Source organism: Aulostomus chinensis, chromosome 19 (genome assembly GCF_037954235.1).
Source record: "Aulostomus chinensis isolate RoL2024-O1b breed Wild chromosome 19, RoL_Achi_v1.0, whole genome shotgun sequence".
Taxonomy (NCBI): Eukaryota; Metazoa; Chordata; class Actinopteri; order Syngnathiformes; family Aulostomidae; genus Aulostomus; species Aulostomus chinensis.
The window spans coordinates 17,689,901-17,709,999 of record NC_141338.1 but is presented as its reverse complement, the minus strand read 5'-3'; the positions used below and the strand labels follow the sequence as shown (position 1 = coordinate 17,709,999).

The 20,099-nt window shown below is 42.8% G+C and overlaps 1 protein-coding gene and 1 long non-coding RNA gene across 5 annotated transcripts in view; one reads left to right on the top strand and one right to left on the bottom strand.

Annotated features, from left to right (window-relative positions):
• Positions 1-20,099, top strand: part of lrrtm4l1 (leucine rich repeat transmembrane neuronal 4 like 1) — a 72,244-nt gene that overhangs the window by 20,034 nt on the left and 32,111 nt on the right. Inside the window, exons 2-3 of one of the 3 annotated variants that reach the window (XM_086187545.1) lie at positions 2,089-3,719; positions 6,866-6,973. In XM_086187545.1, coding sequence (XP_086043671.1) covers positions 2,089-3,719; positions 6,866-6,973 — 1,739 coding nt within the window. Of the gene's footprint in view, positions 1-2,088; positions 3,786-6,865; positions 6,974-20,099 lie in introns of all 3 variants that reach the window. The other 2 variants (XR_015110412.1, XM_086187547.1) reach the window with 2 other exon arrangements.
• LOC147244251 (uncharacterized) lies at positions 5,028-18,408 on the bottom strand. Of its 2 annotated transcripts, none has more exons than XR_015110413.1 (4): positions 17,707-18,408; positions 16,981-17,082; positions 16,449-16,497; positions 5,028-5,632 (listed from the first exon to the last, which is right to left on the bottom strand). It is a non-coding gene; the product is annotated as an uncharacterized LOC147244251 (long non-coding RNA). The 2 variants fall into 2 exon arrangements; XR_015110414.1 differs by lacking the exon at positions 17,707-18,408 and adding an exon at positions 17,464-17,697.

Genomic DNA, 20,099 nt, shown 5'->3' with positions numbered 1-20,099 from the left:
GGAAACAAAAAGCTCTGAAAATGTTAACTAAAAGACTGGTCTAAGAAAGAAAAACTTACAACAACAAAAAAATCTCTCACTTGGAGGAAGGAAAACACAAACCACCGATCAAGGCTGTGGTCGAAGGGCTGGGGTGAAGGCAGGTGGACTGAACACACTGGCACAAGACAAAGGGAGATGTAATTGTAATTTCATTTTTCTTGTGATCAAACACTTGAAATACCTCAACTAATGCTTTTAAATATATCAAGCCTCTGTGTATGTGTTAAAAATGCAAAAACCCAGACCTTGTAATTACATTTTCATGCCAATCAGTTTCACCCAGCTACCAAGTCCCTTTATCTTTACAATAAATGTAAATTCCCACTGTTTACTCCAGGTGTGTGACACATCCGGGGGGTTGGTATCACTATTGCAGACGTAATGGTGTGAAGACTGGCAGTGCCGACCCCCGCATCAGACAAAGGATGTGAAACTCACCTGGGGGTGTTCCTCAAGTATAAATGTTCATGTTCCCCCATACTCAATGTCTTTTCTTCACCTAACCGCTCGCGTGTTGATCTGACCTTTTCTTTGCAAAGAAAATAAAACTTGTCGGCTGGCAGAAGTCTCTATTTCCTCATTCACCAGCAGTGACCATAAAAATTTCCACGACAGGAGACCAGACAATAGACACAAGGTGATGGGGAACAGGTGGAAACACTTAGCAATCAGACAAGACACAGGAAAGACAACTGACCTGAAACAAGAGGAGAATTAAATTTCAAAATAAAACAGGAAATGACAAAACAAAACATGGACAGGACAAAAACCCAAATTGACTTCACTGCGGTGTGACATCCACAGAGCTTAAGGCAATGGTCAAAAATCCATTGTAGAACTCCTGTACAGCAGGGTTTTGGTTGGGGCAAGCCATGACAATGTTTACTTCCAGGTTGACCTTAAAAATACGTAATCAGTATGGCACAGTATTCCTGCTGAAGATAAACTGTTTGAGGCCAGACTACTTCACTCTATTACCTCACTGATTTCCTCTCTACACTCCATTGGCATTCAGCGGCTTATTTATGCTGCTTCAGTCTTCATGCCATCTTGCGCCCCACCTCCCCCCACCTCCTTTATCAATGTCACTTCTGTTGTCATTGTTGTTGCCTGTGTTGTGGACCCTATGGGATCTTTGCTGCCGCTGCTGCTCTCCCTGCTTTGACTTTCTACTTATACGCAAATTGGACACAACAGAGATATACCACCAAATTAAACAAAACTGCAGTTGCAATTAAGTTTCCTTTTGGAGCAGCAGTGGTCCCAATTGAACAGTAATCCAAATAGGTGCTCGTTTGAACACTGAGTTGAATGTGCAGAGCTCTGCAAATCTGTGGTTATGCATGGTTTTGTTCGGCCTCAACTTTTTGTTTCTTAAATCTTTGGACATCTTAACCAAATGCTCATCCTTGAGATGTCCCCAGTTCGAGGAGAACAACATTCCAGAAACTTTTAATGATGTTTCTTTGCATGCGCCAGGTTCCGGATCAATGATAACAAAAATGTTGAAAAAAATATTAAGCTGTGTTTAGAACAAGTGCAAGAATTTAAGCGTCTGGAAATAATTACAAGGCTGCAGGCAAATTTCATCAGCATCAGAAGAGGATTTTTTTTTGGGAGGGGGGGGGGATATGTATTTAATGATTCGATCTTGACCTTATTTAGACTGTGAGCACACAGAGATTATTTGCTCCTCATTATTATCAGTGATAGTAACATGAGTAGAGACTGATATTGCCACTGGTGAGAGCATCCTGTCGTATTTATTCACTGAGTAGATAAGGAAGAAAGGATTTAAGAGATACGTATCCCGTTTGACAACACATTTGCTACTTAGGGCCCTTCTGAAATTCAGTGAGCTTTTTTGCTTTTTTATAAAGATCTGCACAATTTTCCTTGCAGGTTTTTGATATGAGTCAGCTTTTCTTGTATTTAATGATAAATTCAAATTATTCCTCACGTAGGTATTAATGGATTACGGTACTGGAGTTAGCTAATTTTGGTTTAAATTCTTCTCTTCTCTCTCCATTTTATATTCTCTTATAGGTCCAAAGCTGTATGATGGCCGAGTGACGCACCTCCTCTTTCCTCTCCTCCTTCTCTTGCGGGCCCCCCTATTGTTCAGCTTTGGGGAGCGCACCTGCCCCAATAGCTGTCGATGTGAGGGGAAAACTGTCCATTGTGATTCATCTGGTTTCTTAGATGTCCCAGAAAACATTTCAGTAGGATGCCAGGGCCTCTCCCTTCGCTACAATGAACTGCATACCCTGCTACCATATCAATTTGCTCACCTCAGCCAGCTTCTCTGGATATACTTGGACCACAATCAGATTTCAGCGGTCGACAGTCGAGCCTTCCAGGGAGTCCGTAGGCTTAAAGAACTAATAATGAGCTCCAACAAGATCACATCTCTGCATAATTCAACATTCCATGGAATTCCTAATCTTCGTAGTCTGGACTTGTCCTATAACAAATTGGAAATCCTGCAGCCAGGACAGTTCCATGGCCTGCGAAAGCTTCAGAACCTACACCTACGCTCAAATGGTCTGTCCAACATCCCAATTCGAGCATTCCTGGAGTGCAGAAGTTTGGAATTTCTGGACTTAGGCTATAATCGAATCAAAGCTCTTACCCGTACCACCTTTTTGGGGCTACAGAAGCTAATGGAGTTGCATCTTGAACACAATCAGTTCTCACGGATAAACTTTTTTCTGTTTCCACGCTTAGCCAATCTGAGGTCTCTATATCTACAATGGAACCGCATTAGGGTGGTCAACCAGGGGCTCCCGTGGACATGGTATACACTGCAGAAACTGGATTTGTCTGGCAATGAAATCCAGACACTGGACCCTGCTGTGTTCCACTGCTTACCAAACCTTCAAGTTCTCAACCTGGAATCCAACAAGCTCTCAAATGTGTCTCAGGAGGCAGTGTCAGCCTGGATCTCACTGACCTCCATCAGCCTTGCTGGGAACATGTGGGACTGTGGAACTGGCATATGCCCACTTGTGGCTTGGTTGAGAAATTTTCGTGGAAGTAAAGACACCACTATGATATGCAGCAGCCCAAAGTATCTTCAGGGAGAGAAAATTATGGAAGCAACAAGGAACCATGGTATCTGTGAGGAAACCGATTACATCCTGACTGAAACACCCTCACCAATGTCGGAGCTGATTTCTGAAGCCACCGCAGAGCCAACATTTGCTCCTACTAGCAGCTCTCCTCTCCTGCCACCTTCCAACACCTTTGGTCCACTCCCACCATTGAGACCTCGACCAATTCCTCACCCTACCCTCCCAGGGCATATGAGCAAAGACCCAAGAGACTCTGTGGCTCGCAGTCGACCCACTCACGTACTGCCACCAGAGATGGAGCACATGACTCTGCACAAAGTAGTGGTGGGCAGCGTGGCACTCTTCTTCACCATGTCCCTAATCTTGACAATTATCTATGTGTTGTGGCGGCGCTACCCGGGTGCTACCAGGTTGCTGCAGCAGCGATCCATGGTGGGGCGGAAGCGTCGCAAAAAGAGTCCAGAGCCAGAACAGAACCTAAGCTCCCAGCTCCAAGAGTATTATATGAGTTACAACCCTGCTGCCACACCAGAAGCATTGGAAGTGCTTGGCAATGGCACTGGTTCCTGTACTTGCACAATTTCTGGCTCCAGGGAGTGTGAGGTATGATCCATCGCATCAACCTAAAAATAGACACTCTAAATCAAAATACAAAGGCTCATCAGAAAGGTAAATCTTTTATCAAGTGTGTCCTGTAAAAAGACACTGTTGAATCACAATTAAGCACCCTTGAATCTTTGTTCACATGTTTGACTTGAAATGTAAATGTTTCCAATTATTCAGGTTGTAACTTTTAGATTGTACATTAAAATGGAAAATATACAGTAACTATGAGCATACTAAGACATAGCCACGGGATTGCATTGCATCCATTATAACACACTAAACATAATCTTGGTTCTTTGAGGTTAACTGGGCATGGATTTAATTAGAAATTAGAAGTCTTTTCACCTTTTGATGGGATGAAGACTTTAAGAGACCATGAATAATTGGACACTTCCTAACCTGCAAAAATTACTTCACATCAGCACTGCATGGCTCACATCTTATCAGGAATAACAAGTCAGTTTGTGCGTGTGCGTGTGTGTATGTGTATGTGTGCGTGCGCACACATGGGGGAGGAATTTTGTTGGGTTTAGGGGACTGTGCAAGTTTGGGTGTTACATGAATGCTCATATATGTACAGACACCAATGAGGACATGTGGTATGTTCAGAACCTGTGTGTGTTTTAACAGTATTACTAATGCAAACTTGTCAAAATTACTACCACTGTCTTCATGTTGATGCAGGATTATCAGTCTTCATCGTTACTAATAACAGGGTTAAATGTGTGAGGTGTGATCTGCTCGGTCTTGTGTTGTCGATGTGTTTAGATTTAACGTTGAGCATATTCATGAGTGAGGGTGATTGCAATTATTCACCAGAAAACTAAGAAATCCAGGTCATCTTTGCGATTTCTCAAAGCATTAAAAATGTGCTCTTGTACTACAGTATACAACATGCTTATCTCACCATTAGTTGCATCAATGTTTAAAAGGCTAATTACACCACATAATTTGCTATATGCTAAAAATACCAAGAAAAGGCAGAGAGCAGTCATACCTCCACAGTTGCACATATGTAGTCAACGCATGAATCTTTTTGTCGCAATTGCTTTGATCAACAATTGAATGTCTAATTCTAAAGTGAATTCAAAATATTGGACTCACAATTTAATTCTCTCATAATCATATATAATTAATCTGCTAAGACAGAATTGAAGCATCAGGCCACCGCACATCAAAGGCATGAAAAAATTCAGCACCAAACGGAGACTCAGATTGCAGAAAAACTCACAGGACAAAAGGAGCAGTTTGAATAGTAAGAATCTTAATTGGAAAAGCAAGAAGCCTTACATGAGAAGTCAGCCAGCAGAGGGAAACGCAGCCATTCAGGGACAAAGCACAAAATCTGGAAACAAAAAAATCCTGTGTCAAATAGGCAGAGACCAGAGAGAAAAGGCTGGGAAGCATGTAATCTATTGGCACTCGGAATCTGACAAGGACATCAGGAAACACAGGAGTTCACCCCTCTTTACCTATATAGCGATGGTCTAGCTGATAATACGACACAGGTAAGTAGATGAAACTAGACGGGGAGTAAATCCAGCAAACGACTCATGAGGAAGGTGTTACAAATAAAACATCTAGTACAATAATACAAAAACAAGTCAGTCATGGCTGGTTTGTCTGGCACATGTTATATAATGAGGAGCATTAGGAATGTTGCTTGGGTACATGGCTTTTGGAGGAGTATGTAAATTGATGTGAGGAGGGAGGTCCTGAGGGAGAGCCAGACTCGTTGGCCCAGTATGTAATGAGGAGCATGGGACATGTGCTTTTTAGCGACTGATACTCTTGGTTCTTCTGATTAGTCCACACCAGGGATGCCAGCTCAATGCCTCCACTCCACCAGAGCCAGGGGGAGCTGCTCTTGGTTGCCCACATCATAGTTTGTCAGTGTTGGAAAAAGCTCCCTGTAAAAGAAAATATTGTGATGAAGCTCTTTGTGAGAGTGTGGGAAGACAACTGCCCCCATCCTTAGATCAGAAGCATCAGCCGTGATGATTAACTTGAGTTTAAGGTCTAGTAGGGCGAGTTAGAGCTTGGCGGCAAACCACAGCTTGAGGGACTAGAAAGCCTCCTCGGCTCAAGGTTTCTAGATTAGCCTGTTTCCCATTGATATGAGGGCATATAGGGGAGACGCAATGAACTGTAGCCCCTGAAAAAGAATCAATATGAATAAAAAAAAAGTATAAAACCTCTGGTGGGAATAGGCCAGTCAGTTATAATGAACTATTTTTCTGTGTAGGTGCTGCCAGGCAGTTTAGTGAACCCTCAGACCAGTGAAAAGTCAAGGCATCATCCAAGTACAGGCTGTTAAAGGCTGTTTGCAATGGGTGCCAACTAAGAATTTTTCATGAAGCCCAGCTGATAAAAAAATAGAAGCCCCCTATTCATATTTGAAATGCTGAAAAAGTTAGTGAAATTGGCAGTAACAATGATGTTCTGAGGCCTCAACAGGTGATACAGGTGCTCAGGGACTTGTCTGTGTAATTCTTGAAGAAAAGGTGTGGAGGAGCCTGATGTTTCCAGCAGCAAGGAAGCTTTGTTTTTGCTCATTGCTTCCATCTCCAAGGCAGACAGGGAGTCATGGCAGATCTTGGGAGGAGGTCTATGGTACAGGCATAGGGCCTTTGGGGTAAGGAGCTCACATTGCACTTACTGAAGACATTCTTAAAGTCCAGATAAACCTCAGGGAGTCCAGCAATCTAAAGGAGAGTCAGAATTCTCAGGAAGTGACACTTGGTAGGGCAGACTTAAGGCACAATGAATGGCAAAATGAGACCTCAAAATGATACTTGAAAGGCTAATCTATGTGTGGAGTGTGTTGATTAAGACACGAATGAACGAGAATGAATGGCATGACAGGTGAGTCAAAGTTTCAAATCGGTAAGAGTTGTGAATGGTGGGCTGCTGTGTGTGAGGTGGCACAACAGGTGACCATCCAGGGCTTTGGCTTCCAGGGGATAGGGGAGATGTCCCAGGGCTGAATGGAGCTTCTTGGCCCAACCTTGGTCCATTAAGCTACAGTCAACCTCTGACTTCATAAAAAACACATGCTTTAGGGAAACTTCAGAAGAAGCCAGGCAGGAATGAGACAGGAAATGTCCCAACTGCCTTCTGTAGATGCACCTCCTCTCCCATAGGCGGCGCTGCCATTACTGCGAGGTGAGATGAGTGCGTCCCAGCTGTATGGGTTCCACCTGGCCACTGGAGATATTGCCGGACTGGAAGGTGATGGGTACCGCTGTGAGGTGAGATGAGTGCATCCCAGCTGTGTGGGTTCCTCCTGGCCACTGGAGATAGTGCCAGACTGGAAGGTGATGGTGACTGTACTGGGAAGAGTTCTCCCAGTTGATGATTGGTCTCTTGACAGCTAAGCTCTCTCCATTCTCCTCGTGTCAGCAATGATCATTGTTGATAGTCAAAGCCAGAGAATAAAAACATGAGGCTCGTGTGAGTGGAGGGAGGTGTTCTTTGATGCCCCCTGAGAGACAGTGGTGTCAGAGATGTGTCATCCACTCATTATCTGCTGCCAGAGTACAGAAATTGATAGCTTTTGAGTGTTCCTGCTTATGTCGAAAACATAAGCATATTGACAGAAATAAGGAGCGTCTGCACAGTTGAACAAGGACAGAAAATTGGTAGATGAAATACTAAGTTTGAACTCTCTGAGATGGAAACATAACATTGTTTTTTATGCGCATGTTAACAAAGTGCAATGTCTAAAACAAGAAATAATGTCATTCTTACTTGGCATATGGTGACCATAGCCTCTTCACGCATCAGTTGTTCAGTGTTGGTTTTCATAAGACACTTAAGAAGAGATTGCTTATGCGTTATTTGTGGAGAGTTTTTATGTTCAATACCTTTAATTTGAAAGACCATTCACTTGTCACGTCAAAAGTCTGTTGATGATATCTAAACTTTTTCTTCACAAATAAAGGATGTAACCAATCAAATGAAGGATTCATTAGCTGACTAAGCTGCGAGCCAATCTTGATATTGTCCGTGATGTATGTGCTTCAATTCAAGACCACACACACACACACACACACACACACACACACACACACAGGATCATAGATTCACGCCTTGAGCACAACATCATGGTAATTTAACCGTGTAACCTCAAACTACCACATCCGTTCTATTATTTATCCTCCATCCATCCATTTTCTTCCGCTTATTCCGGTTAAGGGTCGCGGGGGGGCTGGAGCCTATCCCAGCAGCCTTCAGGTGAGAGGCGGGGTTCACCCTGGACGGGTCACCCGTCCATCACAGGGCCAACATACAGAGACAGACAACCATTCACACTCACAGTCACACCTACGGTCAATTTAGAGGAGGGGTGTCCAAACTTTTTTCACTGTGGGCCACATACAAGAAAATATACAAACAGACGGGCCACACACTAGAGGTGATAGTGTATTAAAGTTAGCAAAATCAATCAATTGTAGGTTAATTATGCTTGATAATTGAATATGCTTGAAGAAAAGAAAAAACACAGCTTTCCACAATTTTTTTTCATTTAAGGGTTGGCAGCTCATTCTCAAAACAACAGGCTCAGATTGCTCCTTCGTCAGGATGGTGATCCTCTTCACAGCACTGAAGGAAAGGGGGGTAGGGGATGAGGATATTTCAGACTTGTTATGCAAATAGGTTATTGGGCTTATTAGCACACCAACTAACATTTGTTAGAAAATGTTATCGACTTTAATTAATGAGTACAAATTTATTAGATAATAAGGCTTATTAACATATGAATTATTAATTAATTGACCCTTCCCCCTCTGACGCAGCTAATTCACACATTCCTCATGCAAATCAGGCAAGTAAACAACAGCATTTCAAACTCAGCACAGCCTACTATTTATTGTTTGTCCATGAACACACATCTGGAACAACTGGATCGGTCACTCATAGCTCCAAGTCTGGGTCCACTCCTGCAAACACTGCTCGATGTCTGCCCGGTCAACCGCAGGTGTCCGAATGTCCGAACGGACAGCTGAAGCACCATTTCAGCGTCTTCCTCTGGCGAAAAATCACTTACTGGCCATCTTTTCTCTCGCTCTGCCACATTCACCGGCTTCAACGACTACAGCACTGCTTTACGCAGCCAAGCTAACTTTACGCACCACCGGTGCGCAAGCCTCCTGTTTTTGCCCATGAAACCTGATCCCCTCATTCTCTGTACTTTTTTTTTTAGTGTGTTTATTGGCTAAAAGAATATCTACTTTATATTTGGAAATAATGGCATAGGCTGGTGTCAAGTGTCAATCAAGTGACGCATGGTCCGCTCTGTAAACTGGGGTCTGGTTGGGGTTTCAGTCCTGCGGCTCAACGACCCAGGCACTGATTGGCTCAGCGTGCTATTGACGTGTTCAGCAGACCGTCACCGTGACTGAGAAGGAGTGTCGCGGAGATCAAAGTAATACTGGCTGCTAGCTACAGGGAGAGAGAGGGGGAAGTTAACATGGTGACTGTGATTGTGGAGTGGTGCCAGCATTCCAGTAATACGCTGAAGATAAAGAGTTCAGCAGGGAATACTGTCAATTCTAGTTCTTCGGAGTCTTACGGAGTAAGTTAAATGCCGGTGATGACGGTGGGAGCACAAAGTTAGTATGTGGGTATTGCTTGCTGGTTGCCTAGCAACATTTTAACTCAACTCCGGCTACAAGTAACGTTATTCATCGTGATTGGGTGTTCATTAATCGTTACACCACCAGGTTTTGAATGAGGTATAACATGATCAGATGTTGCCGCTAAAATCCATCGTATTCGGACGTTGTTTACACACTGTGCCGGTGGCGGTACAGTGCTGCTTAAGAGGTTAAAGTCAAGTTCCATGTGTGGGCCATATTCCATTATATTTTTAGAATATGCTGTGGGCCAATTAAAATCGGACCACAGGCCGCAGTTGGCCCGTGGGCCGTAGTTTGGACACCCCTGATTTAGAGTATCCAATCAGCCTCGTCCCCTCTTGATGTCTTTGGACTGTGGAGGAAGCTGGAGTACCAGAGAGAACCCACACAGGGAGAACATGGAGACTCACACAGAAAGATCCTGTGATGGAGCCGGGACTCGAATCCGGAACCTCCTTGCTGTGAGGAGACAGTGCTGACCACTGCACCACCGTGCTGCCTCTATTATGTATCAGTTTTAGAAAATTATTTTGCATAGAACAAGAATTCATTTGAGAAAGAGTGAATTGTGCACCATGGGGTAGTAACATGAATCGGAGAGTAAACAGTAAAGGTCACTGGTTCCATTCTTGCATGCCAAAGTGTCCTTGAACAAGATACTTGAGCTGACTGCTCCTGGTTAGCAGATTAGCACCTTGCATGACAACTTCCTCCCATCGTGTGGGTGAAGAGGATAACGTTATAAAGCTCTTTGAGCACCACTAAATCAGAAAGGCAATTACGCTTACAGCCATTTATTAGCCTTTCCTCTTGTTTAGTGCTCAAAGGGAAAGTTTCGCAGCTACAGTTAAGATATAATTTATTCATATATTGTGGAGTTTTAGGGATTGTGAAGGATTATATGGGCGATCTATACGCAGTTGCAAGGGACAGCAGTAGGGATGCATTTTTAGACCGTCTTTTTAGGCCATCATAATACACAATTTGAAAAACAATATCTTTCACATCCTGCCTCATAGATAGATTTCCATATATTAGTATGTAATTTGTGCACATAATCTGCATATATATGATTTAGTAAAGTAACACCCAATCAAGTAATCAGTGACAGGGAAAGGATGGCTGTGCAAGGAAGTGGATGAGCACTTCAAAGTTACAGTTCAGTTGTGATTAAGGGGTGAAACCAATTGTAAATCAATTAGGACCCAATTAGGATGATTTCATGCAAAAAAAAAAAAAAAAGTTTGTCACTTTTGACACACTCCTCAACAGTCCGTGTTGAGGCTGGACCGAATGCAAGGTTGGAATATTGGCCGTAGTCTGATGATTTAATGTCACATGAGCTTTTGTTATTTATTTGGACATATCTGGCTACTTTCTAAACAAACTGCTTATATTTGTCCTCCTTTACCTTCATGAAAATGCCTGAAACGGACTGTAAACAATGAGCAACAGATGAAACAAGTGTGGGACTGGATATCTGCTGTCTACACCAGTAAATCGGAGGCCAAGACCTCCCATGGACTGGTTCCCTGGCAGAATTTTTCAGAATAAAGCTCTGAATCCCAGTTCTGACAGAAGATAATATTACTAATAGTGCAGCATCGCCGCATTTATTTGTCTATTTTGAAGACGAGATTGTCACACTGGAAGTGATTTTGTGGACAAATAATTTTAATCGCCCCTGACAATGCAGAAATTTTGTGTGTAATCTACGATACTTTTACTGGTGAGACAAGAGCTCGTTGAAAGTCTGTCAGTGTGTCAGTAATTCGTCACATCCCCGTTTCAAAGCATACCTTTGTGCGTGACAGCACATAAAGTGATTGAAAATGCAGCAGGACACTTTCCTCAGGACAAACATGTGACTGGTCCTGAGTGTGTCTGAGTTGTTATACGGAAGCAATCATCGAAACACGATCCCCACCAAACATGAGCCAAAGTTTAATTAAGTTGACCCCTCACAGGGTGACCTTAGTGCCATCCATCCAATGGCACTTTGCTTCGCCAATAAGCAGAAATAATGACGGTATAAATTCACTGTAGTCGAGGAGGAGATAAATTTGTGCATCTATTTTCCTATAATTACCCGTCTCCATACTGCAATGTGACTGCGATTTAGCTTTAAAAAAAAAAAGAATCACAACATCACAAGGATGCCATAGATCCTCAGAGATGCTGCTGATGCCGGGTTTGTAAATCGACGCTGTGACGATTTACATTCAGAAACTGCTAGTGGCATCTTAGCTGGATGCTTTGTGAAACGTGCAACAACAAAAAAAAATCATAACAAATATATGCGTACCGTGTATTTTTATACAAAAATAATTAGATAGACTCCAATCCTGTCATTTGTTGCTAATCACTTTGAAGTTGCTGCCATGCTCTCTGCTAAATATAGGATAGTTTATCATAAACAAATGGAGCTTATGACATATTTTCAGACCTATAGAACAGGGGAGGTTGAGAGGCAGCTTGTATGCACAGTATCCATCTAGTACCGAGACAAGAAAAATATAAGCATTGTTCTGACTCTCCCCTGTAAAACAAATGCTTTTCAATATCACTGAAATGTTTCTACTGTAGGTGAAGGCGTGGGGGGCTATGCTGTTGCTCACCCCAGGTGATTAATAATTGAGATTCTGGCATCAGCCTGATTCCGTTTGATGAAAGTGCCATCTCGCTGGCCAGCAAAGCCGGGCTGTGTCTTTCTTTACAGTTATGTGCAGTGCCAGCAGTCCCTGTGGATGTAGTGAGGAAGAACAAAAGCAAACACAACACATTTAGCCTGCCGTGGCTGATTCAGGGAGGTATTATCAAGACGGGAACAGAGTGGTGTTAGAGCCTAGCAAGGAAACATTTTGAACTGTTCCCTGGCTATTTTTTTTTTACCCGGTCCGGGGGACATAAACTCAAAACTTAAAAGCTCTTGCACTTCCTGACAGGTGTTATCATTTATTCTGGCTGATTAGACCTCTGCTCAGGTTGAACTTGGATGCTGGAAGTTGCTGAGATCATCAGAGTCCATACACGAATGTAGTCTTCACATCATATGGTGCTGAATATAAATGTGAGCTGCTGAGCGCTACAGTTAGGCTTATCTCAAGTTAGAGTAGTGGGGAATTTCTGACAGCGCTAATATGTCCCACTTGGTCAAAGAAAGAGTGAACAAACTGGTCCCAGAATGAATACCAAGCCATTACCTCTGCTAAATCCAACACTGGGCTGCACGGTAACAATGACGGCACAAATTGGGCTATGAGGTAGTGGAGCTATGGGCAATGGGTGCAAGTATTCCCTTGTAGAACCGAGTGAATGTCACAGTGGAGTAGATGTTGGGGTGGAAGAGGAGGAGCATATTAAAGTGGGTTCGCACAGCTGTGAACTGAAAAGAGGAGCGAGGCGAGGCAATTGTTTTTGTGTCGTACATTTCATACAATTGGCCGTTTAAAAAGTGCTTCACTGACAAGTGAGAAAACAAGCACACAGGAAAAGGACAGTTAACTAAATTAGAAAAAAGCTTCAAAACAGTTTGTTTTTTTTAATGTATCAACGTATGTATGTTTATTTTTTAGCTTGGTTTTCAGTGAGAGACTAATTATTTAGAATCTAAACTTGAAATAGACAGACCTGAGAGGTGTGCAGAGATCATAAAGGGTCAGAGGATCTGAGCGGTTTCTTGGACCCAAGCGGTTCAGTGATTTATGAAAAAGCAATAGGATTTTGAAGTTCATTTAGTGAGGAACTGGTAGCCAGTATGTCTTTGTTACAACCCTGGCAGCAGCATTCTGGATCCATCTGACTGGTGGTGCAGGTCTGCAACAGTATTTTACTGTATTCTAACCTACTTAAGGCAAAAGCCTGTTTGTAGATCAGCTCGTCTCTGATCCTTGTGAAGTCGCAGGCTGATTCTGCTGTTCACTTGATGCAGCTGCTGGGATGTAGGGTTCTGCGGGGCCGCACTGATGTTTCTAGCTTGACTATTATTCTTCAGGGACAGACGATTATAATCTGAGCCTGGTCTTCCTTCATCGGCCCCTAAACAGCTCACTAATGCGAACAATCGTGTCAAGTGCAGCGTGAAAGTCCCGTCGCATCCAGAACACGTAAGGGCGCGACGGTCACTGAGTTTATTTGAGGATTTCTGTTTACCATATAGCATTTTTCAAATATTTGAATAGTCTTAGTGTGATATAAGTATTACCATTAAGCTGATGTTAAGTTAAGACGAGGAAATATCATTAACTGAAAACTGTTTATTCAGGGACGGCCATTGCAGCACCTCCACCTCTCTGTCCCTCTCCACTCACGTAAAGCCAGACTGGAAAATTATCCAGGTATTATTTTTCCCCCCACAAAACTGCTAAGTTTCCAATAAATGTCAGTTTTGATGTGGATTTGGAGTTACTGATGCATTAATATTGATGAATCCAGATTTCTTGCTAAGTAGCCTGATACCATGCCATTTTCAGGGCTTTGGGGGAAGCCGTTAACTATTGATTATCTGTAATACTTCTTTTGCAAGACTTGGAAGATTTGAGATGGAGGACATTTTAAGAATCGTGAGGATTTTGACATTGAAATGACACCATCTTCAACAAAGCAGCTCTGTTTGCTCGCTGAGGCGTGTTAAATGAGGAAGAGGTGATGGCTTGTAGAAGGATATTTAATAGGTATTTGCACTTGATGAGTTTATCCACAGTGAAAAGAGTTACTGAGCTGAATCACTTGTATTTTTCAATTCTCAACAGCATTTGTGCTGGCTCCTCTTGTAAAAATCGGAATATTCCTTTTGAATTAGTTTTTTCGTTATTTACACTCAACTTTCTAAAGTTTGGCCTGTGGGACATTCGGGGCAGTTCCTCCGCGGAGCTTTTACTGGCTAGACTACTGACTTTTCTTTTTTTTTAATTTTAAGTCTGACTGGTATTTCTTCAGTGATATCTTAAGATTTCAGAATAAAATTTCCATATCACTGACTGATGTTGGCAGAGAGAAGGATACCACAGAGAGAAAGGCTGCTGGATTGCTTTTGACTGTTTTATAGTGGACATTTCCTCTGTAAAAGTGTTGCGAACAACAAAACTTTCTTTCGCTTACCAAGAAACGGCAACGTTCTCGAGGAAGACCAAGTTATTTTTATTTCTCGTATCAACAAGGATGTTTAAAATGGCCAGTAATCATCGCACAGTCATAATCAGTCACATGAATCTGAGGGTCTATTTCAAAGAGCTTTAGCTCTGCTGTACACTCAAAATAAAAATTCTATGCACCAACTGATAGCTGTTACCATAACAACATTTTTTTTTCAATATAGCAGCTACTCAACCTCATCTTATTTTCATCCAGCCATGTTTAAAGTTAAAAACATGCTGTCAAGTTTTAATAAAGTCATTAATCAAATGGGATGTGCCTACCAGGGAGCCTGCCTGCAGGGAAGCTATCGTGTTGGGGACAGTCTCCGAGATTGTGGTTGTTGGGCCAAGAATAACAATTAGCTGTGATAACTGTGGTAGATGCCGCCTGTGACGTGCATCTCTCAACAGGATAGATTGATTTTGAGGCCTTGTGACAAGAGGAAGTTCTCTCCTGGTATCGTATTAAAAAAATGCCTTGCTGGGATGCCGGGCGAGTTCAGTGTTCATAAATAAAACAAAGGAGTTAAAGTGGTCTGGGCGGAGAGTGTCGCTTTGTCACGTGAAGTCAACCATGAATGGGACGTCCCTATTCCTGGTACAATAGCGCTTCAGCCGGAGTCTGGCTGTTGGTTCTCGAGGTCGTTGGTGGCGGTGTGCACAACAATCCCAGAGTTATGTTGCTGAAGTAAGCAGGTGCGTGTAATGTCTCATACGCAGAAATTTTTCTACACCATGCTCCGTCATGTGGTGATCCGCAGAGGTGTTGAGAACTGCAGTATCCGTGCTTGACCACCAGGGGTCTCGAGCCACGTGGTTGAAGCACAGCTGGCTCGGGGAAAGGTGAAGAGTGGGCACGATGGGGACAACAACCTCTTTCTACTTGGACGTGGCAGGTGGAAGACATGACATGGGGCACTTAAGTCTCTGGTGACGATGACAGAATGTGACAAGTCAGGCAAGTTGTGTTGGTCACGAGGGGGACGGAGGCAGGGAGGCTGTGTGTGCAGGAGCAGAGGTGAAAGGTACATGAAAGGGGCTCCAGCAGGAGTGGGGCGGGGCAGCAGGACGTGGGCGAGCAGAGGTTTGAATGAGGGAGCAAGAAACATCTTGATTCAAAATGTATAAGAATTCTAGAGAAAGACTATGGAGAAGATATGTTGGTATGACTTGAACTTAAAAGTCGGTGCGAGGGGCATCTTTTACATGCGTGACTGGAGAAAAACGCTGCTTTGGTAACATCCCTCTGCCAAAACTCGACCTCAATTTTCACCATCGAGAAAAAAATTTGAAAATCCACAAGAAGTTGGTGTTGTGATTTAAAGGATATTTACATTTTAAACGTTTTCCATGTGGCAGTTAAAATGTGTGAAAGAAACGTTTTGTAATTTATACATGAACGATTTATTCACCGAATTTGCTGGACGTGTGCTACATCACGGTCATTATGAGGCTAAGACATTTTTGTCATATCACAAAGCCCAAAAGCAACTGCATTATTTTGAATTTCAAATACAGACAGAAATTTGAGTCAATATTTGTGTGTGTGTGTGTGTGTGTGGGGGGGGGGGGGCGGCCGTTGGGGGCAGGGTGGGGATCAAATTTCCATATTGTCAGGCCCAAATATCTGGCTCTGTTTTGTTAACTCACTGCTACAAATGCTGGCAGTGGGGGTAACCACCCTGGAGTTAATTTCTGAATGTTTCCAAGTCGTAGCAGATGGTTTTAGGGCCGGGCCGGTGTGAGCAGTGCATATACTCTTCACTTCTGTGCTCCTATTCGCAGGACAAAGCAGCCAGACATGCTAGATTTGTTTATTTTCCTCCAAGATTTGCACCATTCCCAGCACACACACACAAAAAAAAACACAGAGAAAAAGACAAGTAAAGAACATTGACATTGAACCTGCATCTTTTTACATCAGTCAATATAAAACGCAGAGTACTCACATCAGGTGAAGGGAGGGATCTCTGTGCGTTCAACTCTGTCTCTTTTGGGCTGAAATTCAAAATGGAATGAGAGTAAACTTGCTATTATTGATGCCAATCAATATAGTATGGCAATACAAAAATAAGTATGAGATAGTGGTTTGCTACTGATGCTTTAAAGGTGTCTGTCTATTTCTGGATTCACTACAATGCCCAATGATCACACAATTCCCATTGTCCGCATAACGGCTCTGAGATGAGAGCTCTGAGACGCCACAAAAATACACACTCTGGCTCTGCAGTGTAAAATCTATTTATGAATCGCTTCTGGCTGGGTTCCTTGAATTAAAAAAAAAAAAAAATCAATGTACCAAAAAGTACACTATCAAAAATAACTTAAATGTAATAACTCTTAATAGCACATAATCGTCAGATAATTTGAATTTTTCTTCACAGCAACATTGGTCATTAATTGTCACTGCTCAGGGTTGCTTGTTTATTTTCTTTTTTTCTTTTTTTTCATTTTCTCAGCTTTTCATCTTCTAATTTGTACCTTCAGCACAGTTCATCTTCAGTTATCGGTGTTGTTTCATCGTTTAATGGATTCGGTCGACAACAAAACTTGTCTGAGTGTTCTTTTATTTTTTTCTTCTCACTGCAAAGAAGATTGTGATCGGTTAGGATTCTTTAATTCATTCATTACAAATCCAGATGTGAAGAACACATTCAGCGATCAATAACTGGTCAGCTATCAATAACTTTGTTCTCACAACACATACATCTTCCAACCCTAAATAGATGTTGTTGTTTTTTTAATTCCTGAATTTTTGCAGTATATACACGATAGTTTGCTGCAGCTCAAAGAAATAAGCTTGTTATTCTCATGATGCTACAGCAGCATCCACGCATGCTACACTAGCTTAGCTGTGAGGCTGCGATTAGCCTGCTAAGCTAGCTAATTAGCTCAGCGTCTTTCCAATTTTTTATTTTTAGGAAGCAAGTTATTTCACATAAAACAAGAATTATATACCTTTACCTGAGTTGTCCAAGCATATTCTAAAGGTGAAATGACACCCACTTAATATGCTTTTTAGATAAAACCTTGATGCTAACAGATGACTCAGCAAAGACGGTTGAGTCACACTCGGTGATAGCTTCTCCTCAAACCAGCCACTTGGAGCACAACAGTTTAATTTCCTCTGGAAGTACTGACAGTTTTACAGAGTTTCAAACTGGCATTTATCCTTCAGAAATGGGTTTTTTTTTCTGTCTGTTTCACCTGTCAGAGTGCCGCGCTCCTTGCCAGCAGTGTGAGACAGGAGGCTCAGTAGCTCAGGGAGCGTCTAGTGAGGCGTTAAGTAATTTAGGAACACAGGAAATAACCTGACTTACTGTCATATTCAGTGCCTAAATGACAAATTGAAGAGGAGAAAAAAAATCAACTCAGTATATTGAGAACACCAATGAAATTCAGTGAAAATTCCCAGGGAGGAAGAAACAGAAGAAAGAAAAAAAAAAACAGGTGAGCGCAACTGGGATTACTGGGATGTTTCGTTTGGGTTTTTTTTTCCTGCACCAGGAAATCTTAAATGTAGGGCAGTTTCAGGGTGAACGAATGTTAAAGGACATCTTGTAGAGGGGCCTGAACGTGCATGATTTGGTTGTCAGTATGGTGAAGAGCTACAGTAGCGTGGGTGGAATTTGACAGGTTTTCATACTCTCTAATACTCCTTTCCCACTACACATATGTACACACAGATTTTTTTAAGACGTTACGAAACCCGGTAATAAATACTGATTGATCCTGTTCTCATAACGGGGAGACGAGGACTTACCTTGTTTTGTTTTTTTCCCCCTGTTGCTTCTTGGATACAAATGGGTGGTATTGCTGGTTGAGCTAAAATAAAACCAAGGAAGTTACCAGCGGAGTCGCCAAGCTTTCACTCGTCCATGTATGTTGTTGATAGCGAAGCTCCAACCGCTCGTTTGTGGGTCCGAGGTTGGACGTGCCAGCAGCAAATTGCTGTGTTTCCCCTGATTTTGTGTTTTCATTCATGGTTAATGGTGTTCCCAAGGTTGTCAGCCTGCGGGAATATGACTCAATAGTGTGAAACCAATAAAGACTCGGAACATGTAGTCGTGTTCTCTGACGTTATGTAAAACAGCCAAATAAGGCTGGCTTTGCTGAACAGGTAGCTGGCCACAATGGTGACGCCATAGGCAATGCAGTGATGAAGTGTCAAGTTATTCTGGTCTCTGTGTACTGAGAGGCCCTCCGTGTCTTTGAAAACCCTGCTTTAGGCACCAATACTGTAGAGACTTCTCATTTCAAAGCAAATGTAACTGTTTCAATTATTTTTCCAGTAAAGCTGTCCATTGTTCACATGATGCATCAAGAACAAGTCTGAACCAACCCAAATCAAAACAACTTGAATGCTTGTTTTATTTCTTTTTCTGAGTATGGCATCGCCTTAGATTTTGAAACCGGCCCTGTGACAGCGGTTGTAACGCTTATTTTCACTCGGAACGCCTGAATTTAAGTCTTGCCACGTAAGTAGCAAGAAGGTTTTTGGGGGAATACAACAGGGAACAACAATCTTGCTCTTTATATTGAGCCGGAAATGGAATTGTTTTGGTTGGAAGGAAAACCTGCATACACACGGCTCTCCATGGCACATGGTTCCCTACCCCTGCAGTCGAGAGTTTAGACAAGAGAAGGATGTCACGCAGTCAGACTCAACGCTGGCCGTCCCCCCCTCTGTTCTACTTGACAGGCATTCCTCTAAAAACCATTTAGAATAACACTTCCATTTTCCGCTCCCTCTCCCCTCTTTCTCATCATTTTAAGGAACCATTAGGAGTGCAAGCAGGCGTTCGCCGCAGTAAGAGATCTCTGTGAATGTACAGTCAATTTCATGTACCAGGGTCCACTTAAATCATTGCTCTCCTGCTTTTATTTCCTCTAAATTTTCTCGTCCAGGCACTCAGTGGAAAGCTGTTCACAAATTATTACTGTAAGCATGATAATGCAGCTCCTGTAAAGCCAACCAAAGGCCTTATGTGTTTTTCTGGTTGACTCCATTTATCATCATTTGAAAATGTGGACGGCGAGTAGAGCTGCTCGTACCAGAATGCAGGCAAACCCCTTGGTGAGAAGTATTCCACTTATTCAGTGCAACAACCTCTTAACTATCACAGAGGGGCAATTTCATGCCCTCTTCCCTCGATTGCTAGGTCATCCTCAAAAGAAGTCCCTGCAGAGGCTGTGCAGGATGATGATGCATGCGTTGAAAAGTTGCAATCGTGGCTCTTTACCCCGGGCACTTGTCCCTATTGCACACGCAGAAATGCAACCCTCCGTACTCAACACGAAACTCAATGAGCGGACTATTATTAGCAGCTTCTGGAGCCTAGCTGGCTCGGCCCTGCAGCAAAGACTAAGTGTGTTATTCTGTTGTCCGGGTGATCACAACAAAAACACAAAAGAGATCCAACTGGACCTTTTAAAACTGTATGTATGCGTGTTTGTGGTATGTGGTATTTTTAGAAACACCCCCCCCTCCACTCCACCCCCCATTGCTCCGAATTAAAATTTATAATCTCCTACCTGCCCCCCCCCCCCCCGCCCCCACCCACCCACCCACCACCCCCTTTTCCTGTTGCTGGAGGCTT